We start from the raw sequence: 18,165 nt of genomic DNA, 5'->3' as shown, positions 1-18,165 counted from the left end.
CTGCCCATGAGCAATCCAGACTCGGCATCTCTCTGTGGCATGTTCAGAGAGCACACTCCAGCAGCTCTCACTCTGCAGAGAGCAGGACAGTGCAGCCGGGCTCTCCGGGCCTGACCCTACCTCTCCATGGAAGAGGGCACCTGCGCCGCTTGTCCCTGCGTCGGCTCCGATGGCACAGGCTGAGGCTGAGGCTGAGGCACAGTCTGAGCCGCCTGCAAACGCACAACCAGAACAAAGAGTGAACAAGAAAAACAAAACACCCAACACACAAAGGGCATTCTCTCTACTGTCACCGGGAGGAAGGGAACAGAGAAACGGAACGCAGGTGTAGGAAAGCGGGGGAAAGCCAGCACAGGCAAAAAATGGAGAACCGTTTAAAACGTTAAAAAAGAGGGGAAAGGGGAAATGAAAGAGTAGCAGTATTAGCTCAACAAATCCGCCAGCCAGCCTTGTTTTGCGAACAGAAAGAAACCAAACCAAACCAAACCAGAAATGAAGATGATAAAGTCCTATGGACTGTGGCAAAGCACGGAGAGGGACAAAACCTCAGCGACTGAGCACTACCCACAAGCCACACCGTCTATGTGTCACGCGTGCTGCTTCCCAAACTGCGCTCTCCATGCGGCTGGCCTCTGAAAAGGTCCCGGGACGGCTGAGAGGGGTACGGGCGTGAGGTGGGTATGGCATGGTCCCGGCTCTGGGACGGGGATACCTGGTGAGCAGCGTCTCCCGCCTGATAGGGCAGCTCTGCCGGGGCGGCGCCGGCGTGGACGGTTGGCACGGCGACGGGGGCCAGCGGCTGAGGCATCGTTTGAGGAGGCAGCTGGGCGGCGTTAGGCGGCGGGAGCGCGGCAGAGGCGGGCGGCGGCACGGGCAGCGCCGCGGCGACCAGCGACACCGCCGCGGGGGGCGCCTGCGCGCCGGGCGCCATGGTTACCGGAAGGGAAGGCGGAGGGAAGCCCACCTGCGCGACGGAGACACGCGCCGTTGAGGAAGGAGGCGGAGCCAGACCGTAGGTCTGGGGGTGACACGGGAGGACGGGCGGGGTCAGAGAGGGGAGGGAGGGGGCTTCCCCGCGGCGGGGGGGCATTGACGGGGACAGTGGAGGAGGCTTCTGGGGTTTAAAATAAAAAATTCCCATGGAAGAAACAGCACAAAAGGAGAAATAGAAATCACTACACACAGATGACACCAGCACCAAAACTACACCGAAAAAGGGGGGCGGGGGACTTGCGGGATGCCAAAGTGCAACGGCTTGTGCAACGTTCACATGTGCAGGCTGGGGATGCAGGGACACGGGACCGCGTGCACGCTAGCAGGGTAACAATAATAATAATAATAATAATAATAATAGTAAATGTATTTTATAAAGCGCTTTTCACAGACTTTACATGGGTAAAAGAAAGCGGTGCTTAAAATGAGGCGGGGACTTGTCTGAAACGCACAGCGTGTGTTACTGTGGCCTGAGAGATGAGGTCCAAACGTCACCTTCCTCTTCAGCAGATTCAGGGCAGTCAGAACTGAGAGGAGGCTAACTGCACTGCAGCCACACACTGGTGCCAAGCCTGAAGCAAACTACGTGAGCATATGCAACAGCTCAATTAGGGCTTAGCACCAGTGTGCGGCTGTATCATTAACCCTGAGCATATGGACAGCACAGCCCCATTCATTATAACTGTGCCAGAGCAGCAGTCTTTGTCTAATGGCTGGGACTCCTGGACACAAAGACCAAGAGTCTGACAAACTGCCACCGCGACAGAAAAAGGCTGCCACACTACAAAACAAAAACAAAAAGGAGCCAGCTCTGATTATAATGAAATTGGAAACACAAATAGTACAAACCATGCACTTTAATGCAAGGGGCAAGAGGGGAAAAAAAACTACACACAACAAAAACACTAGGGGGTACACCCCCTGCCTTCAGTGAGAAAACACACAACAGCAAACACAGCACACAAATTCTCACTGAAACCACAAGCCAGGGACAAATGCCATGCTGGAGGCTTTTCACTTCACACAAAACTCCCTGTGCGTGTGGGGGAGTGGGAGGGAAGGGGGGCGCAAATCCCAAGACTAAACAAACAAACAAAAACATGTCAAACACACACCGACTACAACTATCCCTGGAGGACGACAGCTAGCCCAGAGCACGAGCACGAGGTGAGTTAATGCACACACACGGACACGCCCTCTGGGGGCGGGGCCTGGGCCAGAGCTCCGCCCCCCCCAGGCAGGGCTGTTATTGTACCTGCACCACAGACAGCTGCGCGGCCTGGTAGAGGAAGTACAGGTGCTCTGCGCTCGGCGACGGAGACACAGCGGGAGGACTCGGCTCGCAAGCACACAGCTGACGGCCATGCAACGCAGGCAGCATGCCACCCAGAGAACACAGCCACACAGGGGAGGAGCCAGCACAGCAAGAACAGCCATTAGAGAGCAAGAGAGAGAGGGGGAGAGACAGAGAGAGAGAGGGGGGAGATAGAGAGAGAGAGAGAGAGAGGGGGGAGATAGAGAGAGGGCAGAGAGACAGAGACCGAGAGAAGGAGAGAGAGGCGTATGGCACTAGCAGTCTGATTAGAAATAAAAGCAGACATCACTACAAATGCATGCATTAACACAACTTCATGATGCAACAATACAAGAATTGCTTTCAATTAGTCACTGAAGACACTTTGTCCACTGGTGTATGGTGGTAGGGGGTCTCTGTCCAGGCCTTTTCCCTCTCATTATTGCAGTTTTCAGTTCCAATCATAATTGCATAATTGAATTTAACCAAGCTGTCCTTGCGTAGGCACTTCAAATGTCTGATGAGGGATGACTCGGCTCTTAGGACTGGAGCAGGACTCAAAGCTTATGGTGCAAGCACAGGGACTGCTTCCTTAGCTTTGATCCATGGCCTGTACATACTCTCTCGGCTGTCCCAAGTTGCCTTCTGCTTTCTGAAGGTGCATAATCACCACTCAGATCATTTCCATGGCGCATTATATTTGCAGTGGAACGTCTGCTTAATCTTATCGGACTAATTCTATTAAAAATTCAATTAAAGACCTACCGGAGGCTGCCGGACGGTGCATTCGGCTAAGGCACCACACTGAGGTGCACGGATGAACCTAACAGGCTCAGATGGACCGAGTCTGGACCATGCCAGTGCCGACTGTGGCCGGTAGCTCCATAGGGCAACGCGTGATTGCGTGAGCCGCATATGAAAGGTCCGTCTCAGAATCCGCTCTGCGAGCTTAGCCGTAGTCTGCGGTGTGAAAAGAAGCAGCTGGCGACACCACGTGTTTCGGAGGAGGACCGTGGACGTCTACACTCTCCTGAATAGGCAGTGGGGTGTGTATACGGCTGCACTGCAGACGATTCCACTGGGAGCTGGATATTCTCAGGCCCGCACCAAGTTTATTTTAAAAAAGAAAAATAGAAAGGAAATTAAATCAAAGATCTGACTAATAACCTTCCAGCATTACAATATGTATGCATGCCATTAGGCATGCAAGGGCTTCTGGGAAATGCTGTTTTTATCAATCTGTACACTGTGTGTGTGTGTCTGATATATGACTTTAATAAATGGAAATAATCCCTCCTCCCTCATGTTTGCAATAATTATTTCATGACTTCCCCCATTAAGCACTGAAGTTTTTCATTTCCATTGGAAACAGTGCACTGCAAAGCACTTTGTGTAAGTTTTTCTGAACTGATAACTTGTATCAGTGTAAGACAGAAAACCATGTCTGCTACCTGCGCGTTTGTGCGTGTTAGAGTGACAGACAGAGATGTGGCGTCTGTGGGTCTAAGTGTGAGCGTGTGCACATGCATGTGAAAGCGACACTGTGCACACGTGTGTGTGTGTGTGTGTGTGAGTGTGTGTGTGTGTGTGTGTGTGTGAGTGTGTGTGCGTGAGTGTGGTGTGGTGTGTGTGAGTGTGTGCATGTATGACCCTGTGTGCACGCCTCAGGGATGTGTTACCTGTGCAGGCAGTGGGCTTGGCTGCAGGTGGGGCTGTGAGCTCTGAGTGACAGTGGCGCCGCCCTGCTGCTGTAGGGGCAGAGACGCAACGGGCTGGGAGGGGAGGGACACTGGGGCCGGCTGGGGGGCCACCTGGAGGAGAGAAACAGGCACTGTCACACACCGGCCAGCATGAGCGCACACACACACACAGTCTCTCCTTACCTGGGTCACACACATCAGAGGGGGCGGGGGTGAGGGTGAGAGAGGGGGGTGGGTAGGGTGGAGAGGAATTTAACCAAGCACGTCTCATCCACACGAAAGTTTGCAGCACGTCTGGTGAAGCCGTGGTTACAACACAAACTCAGCGGGCGTTTTTTTAAGGCCGCTCGACGGGGCTGCAGCGAGCCTGCTCTCCGGCCTGAGGCAAGGGCTCAGAATATGCACATCCCTCCTGTGCCATTACCCCAACACCCTGGAGCGACTTACCTCTCGCATGCGCCCCCCTCCCACCCCACCCGCTCTGCACTCAGCTTTAAGAGAGCGTGAGTGTGCAGTAACCCATGGAAACGGCAGGACATGAAGCACAGGGTCAGAGATGCAAGGACGTGAGTGACAGCAGCAGAAGTAAAAGGAGTGATTTTGTTTTTTGGTTGTTTGGAAAGAAGAGCTTTTTTCTCTACCTGCGGAGGGAGCGCTGGGACGTAGTAACCTCCGTACTATAAGAAACAAACACAACACACGTGAGAGAGAGGCAGCGCGGCCGTCCGCAGCTTTCACACGCAGGAGGAGGAGGAGCCAAAACCACGACGCGGCCCCGAACCGCGCGCCTCCGGTCTGACCGCGCCGGCGGGGGGTGGGGGGCGAGCGGTTAGCGCTCACCTGAGTCTCCAGCCCCACAGAAACCTGTGTCTCTGAGAGACGCACACACTGTGAGAGGGGCGAGAGAGGGGCTTTACCTGCTGGAGGGGGACGGGACCCTGCTGGGAGCTGGGGGCCAGGGCTGTGGGCGGGACTGAGGGCGGGGCCACCGACACCTGCTGCTGCAGCGAGGGACAGGGAGAGAGGCAGAGGGGGACAGGATCAGCACTGGTGTCACGGATTGCTGAACCAACCACACACAGGCATACACACACCCATACACACACACACTCTCTCTCTCTCTCTCACACACACACTACTTCATCATACAGAATCTGGGATGCTGTGCATGTATACACACAGCGCGGTTTCTCTGGCGTGTGGTCACGTGGCTCAGATGGCCCGCGTCCCCGTGTATACATGCTTGCACACTCAAAAAAACAAACAAAAAAAACAAAACAAAAATACTAACAAAAAAAATGAACAAACACGTGTGTTAGTTAGAAATGAGTAGGTTTCATGCATGTGAATTTCTAATTGATTTGTTGCTTCTGTGACACGACTACTGGAGAGCACAAGAAAGCATGTGGTGTCGGTAAAACGTTCGGCAAACAGAAAACACCTGGAACGATCTGGCTTTCGTTTGCTTTCGCTTTAGTCACCCTTTGCATCACACGATCACTTTTTTTTTTGCTACTGAACCAACCCTTAGAAGGCTGCAGGCAAATATACTTGTTCTTCAGCTCTTCTCTCAGAGAGCTCGCACAAGTATAATTGCACCTGGCGGACCTCCTTACCTTGCGCCTGACGTCGGAACGAAGAACGCTTTCGCAAAAAGAAGAGGCTTGTGGGAGCAGCGAGAGTTAAATACCTTTAGCCGTTAAGAACGACGACAACAAAAACAAAAAAAACACAAGAAACTAAAATACAAAGAACACAAGAAAAAAGAAGAAACAAAATGCTGCTCAGAGCAGAGAGGCGGGGTTTGCAGGGGGATGCTGACAGATCCAGCATTCTAAGGGTTAACCACCTTTTTCCCTGTACCGTAACAGGCTAGGCTAAGCCAGGCTCCAGAGGCTCCCCTCTGACCTAACGCACAAGCAGCGATTTCACACTCCGTTACTGCTACTGTGATTGGTGCCCTCGACAATAAGACAAAAATATTTTAACCATTTCCAGCCAACTATATCACAAATGAAATAGGTGGGTGGGAATAAAATACTGACCAAAGGAAAATAATAAAATGCTTTTTTTGTTACCATTAAACCGGTCTAATCCCCACATCTTTTGGTGCATGTTTCTGTGTGTTTGATCATATCAACCTTCAAAGTTAAGATTGGCCACCTTGTCCTTTCCAAACTGAACCATGACATATTAAACATACTTCTTACACAGAAGTGAAAATTTCCCTTTGTTTGTCTATCAATTTCTTACTGATTATTGACTGATATCAACAAAACAAATATATTATAAGAGATTATTTTTTCCTCTTTTAGGCCAACTGAACTTTGGAGTTGAATGTATGATATACAGAAATACAAGAGTATAGTGTATATAAACGCAAACACACATTTAAACATATATAGTAAAAATATATGCACATACACACAAAATTTTACTTAGATTCAACAAAATTATATACAAGAAAGTTATGAACAAACATATGAACAGAAATAAAACCTTTAAATTCACCCACAGAAGAGACAAGAGAACTAAAGATTACAAACAGGTGACAAAGGGGGATTTATACACCAGGTTTAACTCTGCTCTGATCCGAGCTCATCCAAAACCATAAAAGCCTCTCGATAAAGGAAAAAATAAGAAAAAAAAATCAGTGTAAAGTTTATAATGCAGAGCTTGGCTGGAAAGGGTTAAAACCCATGATGACAAGACAAATAAATCAAGTACTCAAGAGAAGGGCGAGGGTGGGAGGGGAGTTTTGGGAAGGGAGAAGGGAGAGAGGAGGAGGAGGAGGAGGAGGAAGAAGAGTGGGTTGTTCTAGTACCAAAGCGGAGCCCTGCAGTGCCAGGGCGGACTCGTGGTAAGAGAGGTCGGGCTGGTAGGGGGCGTGCCGCGCCCAGCCGTGCAGCAGGGCAGCGTGGGAGGCGGCCGTCCCCGGGCCCTCCGAGGGCGGGAGGAACAGAAAGGTGGGCTGGCTGGGCGGGTGGGCGTCGGCCGCGGTGCTCTCCGCTGCGTAATAGGAGGCGTGGGGGATGGACTGGGCGGCGGACGGCTCCCCGGAGGGCGGGCCCGCGTGCGGGGGCGGGGAGTGGAACTCGCCGGCGTCGGAGGAGGCCAGGGAGTCGCTGGAGGGCTCGGGGCTGCGGTCCTTGGGGCCGTGCAGCAGCAGGCTCCCCGGGGGCAGAGGGAGCTCGGGGCTGGCGTAGCTGTACAGCTCCTCGGTGACGGGCTGCAGGCGGCCGCACAGCGCCCCCGCCGCGCACGCCGGCTCCTCCAGGTTCAGGTCCATGGAGCCGCGCCGGGCCCGGTACAGTCTGGAGGCCAGCAGGGCGGGGTCCGCCGACACGTTGTGCAGGTGGAACTCGAAGACGCCGGCGGGGACGGGCTCCCCGGTGTGGGCCAGCAAGGGGGGCGCCGAGTGCGGGAAGGAGACCTGCGGGTAGCAGGGGTCGGCGGCGGACACGGGGCCGGGGGGGGCCGAGGAGACCGAGCCGGAGGCGCTCATGGGAGGCAGCGTGGGGACGGGGCTGTGGGTGAGGCGCACGTGGCCCTGCACGTGGGGGTGCAGGTAGGCCGGGCCGGGCTGCGGCGGCTCGTAGGCCAGGCCGGCCGCCTGCATCTGCTGGTGGTAGCCCAGCTGGCTGAGCTGGTGGGCGGAGACGGGGAACCCGCCGTACGCCATGGCCTCGAAGTGGTCCAGCAGCGCCGCCTGGTTCAGGCTCAGCCGCCGCACCACCTCCTCCTGCGGCTCCGCCCGCGCCTCCTTGTACCCGTACAGCTGCTGCTCCGCCGCGCCCTGCCCGTGCAGGGCCTCCACCAGCAGCAGCGGGGGCTCCGCCCCGGCCCCGCCCATCCCCTCCGCCCCCGCGAAGGGGTGCAGGCTGCTGCCGTAGGCCCGGTAGGCGGGCTGGAAGTGGCGCGTGTGCGCCTCCAGGATGGACGTGCTCTTGCGCCGCTGGACGTTCATCATTTTGGGCGGGCAGGCGGGCGGCGGCGAGAAGGAGACGGGCCGCTCCAGGATGGTGGGGAAAAATATCGGGGGGTCGGGGAGGGCCGGCGCCCCTCCACTGAACTGATGAGTCACAGACTGCGGCTGCAGTGATACAACAAGATACATCATCTTTATGAAGCAGAGAGCAGCAGGATACTCATAAGAGAGAGAGAGAAGCAGAGAGAGAGAGAGAGCGAGAAAGAGAGAGAGGTAGACAGAACAGCAGTATCAGCACAATGTGCGACAGAGCGCGTAAACCCCACCAGAATAAAAATAAAAGCCGATTTTAAACCCCCAAAAAAAAAACTTTCAAAAAAACGAAGAGTCAACAGACAGGACACGCAATAGGACGGTTTGTGTGGACTGTAATTAAATACAGGTGTGGCACCGGCACACTGGTCTCAGGTCACAGGCCCGCTGCTCCTCACAGGAGCCAGAGCAGACTCCTCTCACACAGCCCTGAGCCGCCAGGCTGCAGAAAACCGCCTTTTACTGGACTGCACCGGAGTTCGCCGGATTAAAGTCAACGGGGCAGTGATTTTAAATAGCATCCGCTGAATGTCTGAATTACAAACTGAAAGAAGAAAAAAAACTTATGTAAACCAAAAGTCCAATGGAATAAATGGGAGTGGAGAATGGCTGAGTTTATGGAAACGTGACTCTCTTTTTTCAGAAAACAAAAAAGAACTGAAAAGCATTTAAAAAAGGCACTAATGCTTCATACTCATCTCTCCTGCCCGACCCTTAAATCAGCCCCTTAAATGTGCCCCTGGTGGGGCCGGAGCGCGTGCCCCCTGTGGGCGCGGCGTGGCGGTGTGACCTGGTCCTCAGAGGCCGCGCGGCGCCAGACAGCGTGTATTTAATGCGAGCGCAGGACTCCGGGTGAGCAGGCCGAGCGGAGGAAGCGCACTGGAGCCAGGAGAGCCGGCTACGACGCTAGCTAAGCTGACCCAGTTCCCAAGGGTTCAGTCTATAAACGGCTAAAACTAGCACACATAGTGGGGCGTGATAAGGGGGGAGAGGGAGGAGGGAGTCAAATTTCTTTAGCAAATCAAATTGCAGGTAAGCTAATTACAACATGTGGGAGCAGCCTCGCCATCAGAACACTGAATCACGGCTGGTAATTTGCTTAATTTCCTTTTTGGGTCAGATCAGGCTTAAACTGGAGTTCAGTTTCAGGGTCATCCCATTCTAACGGTGGATGCAAAACATCTATTTAAAAAAATATTCTAATTCCTCTTTTTACCTCATCACTTTGGAACAAGCTAGTGTTATCTTTATAAACACTGGCCACTAACTGACAAATGTATGAAAGTCTATGGCTTCATCCAGAGCAACTTACACACCTAACAGTATTACATACCACCATCCATTTACACAGCTGGATGCTTTAAATAATTGGTAGTGGTGGTTGCCAGACATGGAATATTAACTGCCGATCTCTAAGTTACAAGCGCAGCAGCTTTCCCACTAAAGCACACTGCCACCCACTATAACTGTTCTCTCTCCTGCCCTCTGGTGGACACGCGCAGTACTGCTCCTGGGCCCTGTGCCTGCTCACTGGGCGGTCCTGGGTCACGCCACCCTGTGGCCTACAGGTGTGCCGACATACAGGGCTGGCAAAGAGGGCCGGGAGGCTGGCCCGTCGCCGCGGCGGGGCCGAGTGCAGGGGCAGGACGCACTCCAGCGCTTTCGACAGGCGTCCCGCAAAGGTGTCGCCGTCAGGGCTCCCGAGGCGGGGCGAGAGGGGGGCTGGCGGAGGAGTGGACGGCTGCTTGGGAGGGCAGGACAGAGGAGGGGGGGCGGAAACGCAGGGGACACACAGTGACATGCTACGGCCACGGCGTCGGGCAGGATGAGGAAGAGGAGGCGGCTGCAAATGGGGGAGGGAGGGAACCAAAATTAACCGGCGTGGACACACTGTTGAAATGGGAACAAAAAAAACAATGCATGTATATATGTCTTAAACACAAGAGAAAGAGTGAAAGGAAGACCGAGATGAGCAGATAGAGAGACTGGCCTGATCCAGTGTCAGTACGAGCAGAGACACACAGCCAGCAAGAGAGCGCAGCCAGAAGATCTTCAAACAAAATCAGACGATTCAAAAGCAATTTTTTAAGCTCACAAGCTTCAGTTGAGAGATTTATTATAGAAGCTTTTCTAGATTGAAAGTGGCTACTTTACAAGCAAGCCTTTTAGTATCTAAATAATTAAGAACTATAAAGCTACAGATCATTTCATTTTCATTTTTTGGTTAATAAATCAACATGAATGTATGCTATGCTACTGTCTGATGCAGGCTACATTAGCCAAAAGACCAGGGCTGGCTGAGTTTACATGAGGAAACGAAACTAGCCAAACAAAATATCTCTGCCAAAAATCCTTCCTGCTTATCAAAAAAGACATTTGCGTACCCTTTAACCAAAAAGAGCATCTAAATCGAGTTAGCAGCTGCAGTGGAGGAGGACACTGACGGTAAGAGCAGTAGCCAACGCTGTGTGTGTGTGTGTGTGTGTCTGTGTGTGAGTATGTGTGTGTCTGTCTGTGTGTGTGTGTGTGTGTGTGTGTGCATGTGTGTGTATCTGTACATTACAACTCCCAGGGCTCTAGGCTTAGGACATTTTCCTGACAAACAACCTGAACTCCAGGCACCAGAGAAACTGAGGCACACAAGCACCATTCCCAAGGTATTCACAGAGAAACATCAGCAGAGGAAATAACACCCTATTAATACTATAAAACTACGGGCTTTATACTTTAGCTTGAAATCCTGCAACTTTAATTTTAAAAAGAATTACCTGAACCCTAGATGACCAGGCACTGAGTTTAAAAACCTGCACCAGAGCAGGAACACACCCAACCGTGCATGCAGCTGACAACCAGAACCTCACGTAGAGCTGTACACATCTGTTAATCATTGAGCAGATTCCAGGAGAACCTATAGACACGGGAAACCTGCTGGGGACGGGGTGCTTTCTCTATTCAGAGGGCTCAATTCAAAAGGGGGCGGGACCGAGGAGGGCGTGTAGAATCTCGCGAAAAACCCCTCTGCCGAGAGAGCGGGGGCAGGGGGGGTTAGGCACGGGGCGAGCAAGCGAGGGGGCAGGTCCCACCGAAGAGCCCGGAGTCCGCTGCCGTGCCCCCCCGCCCCCGCCATCCTCTCCCGTGAGCTCCAGCAGTTTTCACGCGGGCGACCGAGACTCCTTCCCTGCCTTACGACCAAAGCCAGCCCATGGAGAAGAGTTAAAGAGCGCTCCTGTAAGAGTTAAAGAGCGCTCCTGTAGGAGTTAAACAGCGCTCCTGTAAGAGTTAAACAGCGCTCCTGTAGGAGTTAAACAGCGCTCCTGTAAGAGTTAAACAGCGCTCCTGTAAGAGTTAAACAGCGCTCCTGTAAGAGTTAAACAGCGCTCCTGTAAGAGTTAAACAGCGCTCCTGTAGGAGTTAAACAGCGCTCCTGTAGGAGTTAAACAGCGCTCCTGTAAGAGTTAAACAGCGCTCCTGTAGGAGTTAAACAGCGCTCCTGTAGGAGTTAAACAGCGCTCCTGTAAGAGTTAAACAGCGCTCCTGTAGGAGTTAAACAGCGCTCCTGTAAGAGTTAAAGTAAGCTCCTGTAGGAGTTAAACAGCGCTCCTGTAGGAGTTAAACAGCGCTCCTGTAGGAGTTAAACAGCGCTCCTGTAGGAGTTAAACAGCGCTCCTGTAGGAGTTAAACAGCGCTCCTGTAGGAGTTAAACAGCGCTCCTGTAGGAGTTAAACAGCGCTCCTGTAGGAGTTAAACAGCGCTCCTGTAGGAGTTAAACAGCGCTCCTGTAGGAGTTAAACAGCGCTCCTGTAGGAGTTAAACAGCGCTCCTGTAAGAGTTAAACAGCGCTCCTGTACGAGTTAAACAGCGCTCCTGTGAGTTAAACAGTGCTCCTGTAAGAGTTAAACAGCGCTCCTGTAAGAGTTAAAGTGCGCTCCTGTAGGAGTTAAACAGCGCTCCTGTAGGAGTTAAACAGCGCTCCTGTAGGAGTTAAAGAGCGCTTCTGAACACATCCACCCGGGCGCAGGCGCTCACAGATGTTTTACGGTGTGCGAGCGAGACGCGCGTTAGGCAACAGCGGTCAGAGAGAGGGCGGCAGACAGATCACCACAGAAAAACAACCGACGCAATGCTGCAGTGACAAAGAGACACATAAAACAATGAAACAAATCCATAAAAAACAACGGGCATGTTTGGCAAACTTCAAGAGCTCACCATCAATCCCTCATTCCCCCTGCAAATGCTCAACCAGTCATAAACAGTGGGTGGCTTTGCACCATGAAACAGACAAGTCCACAAGACCCACAAGTTTTTTGAAAGCGAACAACTTTATTTGTATTTTGTTCCAGTAATACTGTGACACCCAACCTAGTTTGTTCATGAAAACGGTGGAGAAGCAAGAAAACTCCATACCTAATTTTGGAGGAGAGGCTTTTGGTGGTTCAAATGCATGAGTCAAACTGAACGAAGAACTAGTCGAGAGGATAGAGAGGGGCTGATTGCTGGGGCAGGATAACACTGTGCTAAACGGTGCTCTGTGCATGGGGAACTGACCAAGCTGTGCCAAGGAAAGCCTCCTGCTGGCAACCAAATAACGAATGTCAAATGGCCGAAAAGCTAATAATAAGTGAAGAAAATGTGCATACATGTGGCAAGCGTGTGAGTGCATGTGACACAGCCGTGTAAAAGCCGACCAAACAGACAGGCACATGAATCCAAACATGCGTGCCCGGCAGGGATGGAGCCCTCGAACCGCGGTGGATGTAAAGACCCGTGTGATCACATGACGTTCTCATGCTTTAAGTATGCGGTTTAGTCTATCTCCAATCACACCCAGCCACCGCATCCCGCTTGCTGGCATTACAGGGCCAAAGCCTCTTTTAAAGCTGCTTTAACTGCCGTAAGCTGTCAGCATGCTTTATCTGAATGACGGAGCGGCTCGCCGTTGATGGGACAGTTTGATGGCTCTGCGGGTGTCCAGGCCAGCGAGGGTGAAGCGCTACCCTGGCAGCGCGCACCAGCAGGGGAAATAAGAGGATTGATGGGACCCCCCCTGTTTGCACACAGCTCCCTGACGTCGCAGGGCAGTCCTATCGCAGCCAAGATGTCGACAAATGGAGGCAGTGCCAGTGAAGAGAGTGACACAGATGATGGACGTACAAAAGTAACAAAGAGCCCTATGAGGTAAAATGATAATGTCGGAGATGGGAGGGGGAGAGGGAAAGCAGCCAATGAGGGCGAGGGGGGCGGGGCAGGGCAGGATAAATGACAGCTACAGAGCAGCGGCGTGTCTGCCCTGTTCAGGAAGGGGATCAAACTGAAGGTGGTGTTCTGCTTTAGTTTGGTTTGGTCTCTCAGCATGCATCATTCTGTCACGACAGTATTAATAAAGAGTGTGCATGACGCAGGCTGGTCATGTTCCATCCAAAACCCAAAGAAGAAATTAAACTGGATAAACAAAAACAACCAAAATAAATTAAAGAGAAAAAAAAACAAAAAAAAAACAAAAACACACATACATTTTTCAGGCAGGGTAGCACAAACATGGTGCAATTCTATCTGCACAAGCATACTGGCAACACAAATCACATTTTCATTACAAACACTCACTCCTTGGTTCAGTGTTACCTGTGGCAGGGAGTACAAAAAAACAGCAGTGCAACAGTCCGTGATGCTTCGTAGCGGTGAAAGCCCCTTACTCAACCTCCGTGGAGGGGGGGGGGGGCAGTGCTCACATCTCACTCAGGGGTCCAGGGCAGGAGGAAAGATAATAAAGGCGAGCATTCCATCTGCTCATTAACCTTTCACTGCATACCGTTGAGCGCTTTTCAAACGGGCTTAAGTCAAGCCGAGGGGGGGTTTCAGATAGAGCAGGCAGGCTTTGACCTTTGACCCGCCCCCCCCATCCCCCCTCCCCTGGACCCCTGGAGCTGATTGTGCGGAGGTACAGTGAGTTCTCACAGCCCGTCCAGGGGGGACGTGTCACTCTGGGGTCAGTGAGAACCCAAGGCCCCCCCCCCCCTCCCTGTAGACTAAAACAACACCCCTCCCTCACTGCCTCTGACTGGGAGCCCAGCGGGGGACATCTGCCTGGAGTTCCTCAGGAGCTTCAGCGGTTCTGTTAGCGCAGCGCCGCCAAATCCGCGTTTCCGCCAGCTAACGCTAATCGCTCCCGCGGCTAATTGGCTGCGCTCGCACCAGGTGGATAAGGGAAAGATAAGACTAGATAAGACTCCAGATAAGAGTTAAGATACTAAAGATAAGGCTCGGATAGAGCAGAGAGGTACTTTAACTCAAATCCGGTTTGTCTGCTCGGTTAGTCTGCTCGCCTTCAGCGCTAGAGACGCGCTGCCAGGCGTTTGGGGGCCTGGTTTGGCAAGCAGCGCAGGCCTAAGTGTGTGTTAGCACAACCACTGTAAAACCCGATCACTGGGTAAGCCAGAAAATTGCTACTGTGGGCTTGTAATTTATTTATTAGGGGATGACTGGGGCTGAACGCACAGCTGTGGATCTGACCGGCCTGACGAGCGCGAGGCCACAGGGGCCCGGGGTCGCGTTACCCCCTGCCTCAGTAAAGGGGCTGGGGGGGGGCACTGAAAAGCGTGCCAGTTTCCAGAAACGAACCCCACACTTGCCCCCCACACCGGGCTCACCGCACTGCGCCTCTCTGACCTGACTGACGCGGGCTGGCGCGGCTCCCCGATGATGTCACTTACCATGGGCTGCTGCGGGTAGGCGGCGTGCTGGGGGGTGGGGGGCGGGTACGAGGCCTGGCTGGAGGGCAGGCCCTGGTGCTGGGGTTGCTGGGGAGGCAGGGAGGCGAAGGACATGCCGGGCTGGCTCTGCTGCAGCTCCGAGAACACCGACGACCCCTGGCCACTGTCCACCGTCCCGTCCGCTGGGAGGGGGAGATGCACACATGAGCCCAGACACGCACACACACACACATACAGGAGCCCAAACACACAGACAGACACCACGAGCCCACACACGCACACACACACACATACATGAGCCCAGACACACAGACAGACACACGAGCCCACACACACACGCACACACACACACCACACACACGCACACACCACACACACACACACACACACACACACACACACACACACACACACACACACACACACGAGCCCACACACACACACGACACAACACACACACACAGGAGCCCACACACACGCACACACACACACACGCACACGCACACGCACACACACACAAACACACACACATACAGACACATACACACACAGGTGGTCAGATGCTTGCTCGGTGATGAAAGGGCGAGAGCGCGTTACTCCACATTAGCACAGGGGCTGGGCCCGCTCCCGTCCCCACACGTACATGCCATAGAGATGCCGGGCTGCTGGTAGTGCAGCTGCGGCGGCTGGTGTTGGTCCGCCTCGGGCTCCTCCGCTTCGGTCTGCGCCGGGGCGGGGCCGGAGGTGGCCGGCTGGGGGGCGCCCTGGCTCTGCGGGACCCCCGAGGCCCCTCCGGAGGCGGCCTGGGCGGCCTTCTGCAGCTCCACCTGCTGCCGCTCCTCCTCCTGCTTCCTCTTCTCCTGCTCCTCCCGCACCAGCTGCCTCTGCTCTCGCTTGCGGCAGATCAGCGACACGCGGTCCTTGATGGCCTTGGCCATGGTCTTGTGGTCCCCCTCGCACACGTAGCCAGACTCCACCTGGGGCACAGCGCGCAGGGGGGGGGTGAACGGGCGCACGCTGGAGGGGGGGGGGTTGCTTGCACAACAAGCAGGCCCGTTACTGGGCCACCATTACGCATGAGCATGTAGAGGGACTAGTTCACCCAGGAGCTCGGGCCAGGAGTGACATTCACGGGAACTCTCCCCACCCAGAGGGGGGTCTTAAGGAAGGAAACACACAGAACACAGCAGGGACTGCAGGAGCATGGACTCCTCATGCAGTGACCCCTCATAACCGCGTATGCCCATCCTGCTGTGAGAGTATGCAATTAACCAGATATGCACTTAACACAAGGAAGGAAAACAAATGGGACTTGACGGTGTGCAAGTCAAACGGAGCGCGCCATTCCCCAGAGCGGAATCGCAGGGAGCTGACGGTACAAACGGCAAAGACAGAGCGGCAGGAGCTGCCGCGTGGGGCTCCGAGAGGCCCCTCAGACCTACCATTTCCTGGGCCACATCTTCGGGGACGTCCTTGTTGAGGTCGAAGGAAAACTCGATGGCCTCGTTGTCCTTGTACTTGCCCTTGAGCTTCTTGACGTCTTCAATTCTCAGCCAGAGCTTGATGGCGATCACCTCCCCGTCGTCCTCCTCAGCCAGCTCCACACGCACCCCGGTCTCCTCCTGGAAGAAGGCATGGTTCAGCAGGTCCTTTATGGCGTATCTGTGGGAGAGAGCAGAAGGACGGGGTTAAGCCAAGGAGCCAAGGAGCCAATTTGTTCCACACACTCTAGTGGCAAAGTGCTGCAACTGCAGGTCACAGTGGAGGGAGCCACTCAGGGAGTGAGACAGGAAAATCCTGCTTTTATGAGGTCATTTCCTTTAGTCACATCTTATCTTGCAGGTATTACTGAAGTGGCCATAACATCTACACGGCTCATTAAGTTCAAAAAGCTGTTGCAAACCGATACTGAAACCTACGTGAAAAAGCTATGAGAATTATTTTACATGCAGACTTTACACCAACCCAAAGCTGCTGTTCAGCCTGTCTCAAACATTGCTGACCGCAGACAATGCTGGATATTGAAGACTCGGTGCAATCAAAAATCAAATGACCGTCTCGTGATCAAACTGAAGTTTATGAAATATAAACGTTCAGCTGATAGATACAAATACTGTGACAGCTTTAAGAAAAAAAGAAAAATAAAGAGGTCACCAAAATCAACAGACCCTGTGAAAAAAAAACAAAAATATCAGAACTACAGGGATGAACCAAAACAATCTAATTTATCAATCATGGAACTAAGCTGTATATTGAGTACAGTACAAAAGCTCCATGAAAACACATGGACACAGACGCACAGTCAGAAACTTGGAGATGAATGCAGCACACCGTGTCAAACGGGGTTAACGGACCTGATTTACGGCTAGCTGTGAACGCTAATGCTTTCCACAAGGCCGCAGACCTGGGCTGCAGGAGGAAACACACAGCCGTCTCTCCTTCCCTATACGACCCCATACCACAGCAGGCTCCGAACCAGGGTGCCAGATTTGGAGAAGTCATAAAGTGGGGGGGGGGGGATAAGGAAGGCTCCCACTTTTTAAACCTGCCTGGATTATTGTGAGTGAAGACAACAGGGAGCCCTGGGGAACCGGCCTGAGAAATAAACACTTCACAACGCATTTGTGTATGTGTGTGCGTGTGCCTGTTTGTGCGCATGCGTGTGTGTATGCGTGTTTGTGCGCATGTGTGCGTGTTAGCGAGCGTTTTTCTCTATGCATTCCAACATTCCCACCTGGCTCACATGAACAAGCCGAGGTCAGCCCTTTTCCGGGGTTTCTGCAGAGAATCACCACAGAGCTCTGACTCAGTCCAGACAGACTAACTGCTTGTGTATCATACATCACATCCTGATGCTTCAGATTCTTTCGGCTTTTGTTCTTCCGGAAACAGGTCAGAGCCGGTGTGGAGCGTTTCCTCTTCCATGACTCATTTCCGGAGCTTCTGATAAACAGCATTCATCAAAAGAGCTGCCAGAGGGACCGGACTCCATATTTTTGGGAAACATGGCAATACGACAGAAGAAAAAGACAAATTGGGTCTTCTGTTAACAAAGGCCTCAGTATCCAACAGCCTGGACCAAATGCCAAGTGTCCGAGGGCGAGATGCACGTTCTCCTCGAAATGTCCCTTCCGTAAGCAGCCAGGATAACTGAGCGACTGGAGCGTAGCGCACGCAGGACAGAAACCCGGGGAAGAGAACGGTGTCCAGGCTCCCGTCTGGAATGGAGTCGCTGTGTGGCGGGGCAGGAGAGGGGGAGTCGCTGTGTGGCGGGGGCAGGAGAGGGGGAGGCGCTGTGTGGCGGGGGCAGGAGAGGGGAGGGCGCTGTGTGGCGGGGCAGGAGAGGGGGAGGCGCTGTGTGGCGGGAGCAGGAGAGGGGAGTCGCTGTGTGGCGGGGCAGGAGAGGGGGAGTCGCTGTGTGGCGGGGGCAGGAGAGGGGGAGGCGCTGTG

General features: G+C 53.4%; 1 protein-coding gene across 1 annotated transcript in view; it reads right to left on the bottom strand.

Annotated features, from left to right (window-relative positions):
- The window catches only part of wnk1b (WNK lysine deficient protein kinase 1b), a 98,225-nt gene that overhangs the window by 23,365 nt on the left and 56,695 nt on the right, over positions 1-18,165 (bottom strand). The window contains 9 exon segments of the mRNA XM_064343396.1: positions 121-212; positions 713-964; positions 3,967-4,098; positions 4,629-4,664; positions 4,905-4,988; positions 6,812-8,080; positions 14,716-14,897; positions 15,359-15,692; positions 16,158-16,377. Coding sequence (XP_064199466.1) covers positions 121-212; positions 713-964; positions 3,967-4,098; positions 4,629-4,664; positions 4,905-4,988; positions 6,812-8,080; positions 14,716-14,897; positions 15,359-15,692; positions 16,158-16,377 — 2,601 coding nt within the window.

Source organism: Anguilla rostrata, chromosome 7, assembly GCF_018555375.3.
Source record: "Anguilla rostrata isolate EN2019 chromosome 7, ASM1855537v3, whole genome shotgun sequence".
Lineage (NCBI taxonomy): Eukaryota > Metazoa > Chordata > Actinopteri > Anguilliformes > Anguillidae > Anguilla > Anguilla rostrata.
This window is presented reverse-complemented; position numbering and strand designations above follow the sequence as displayed.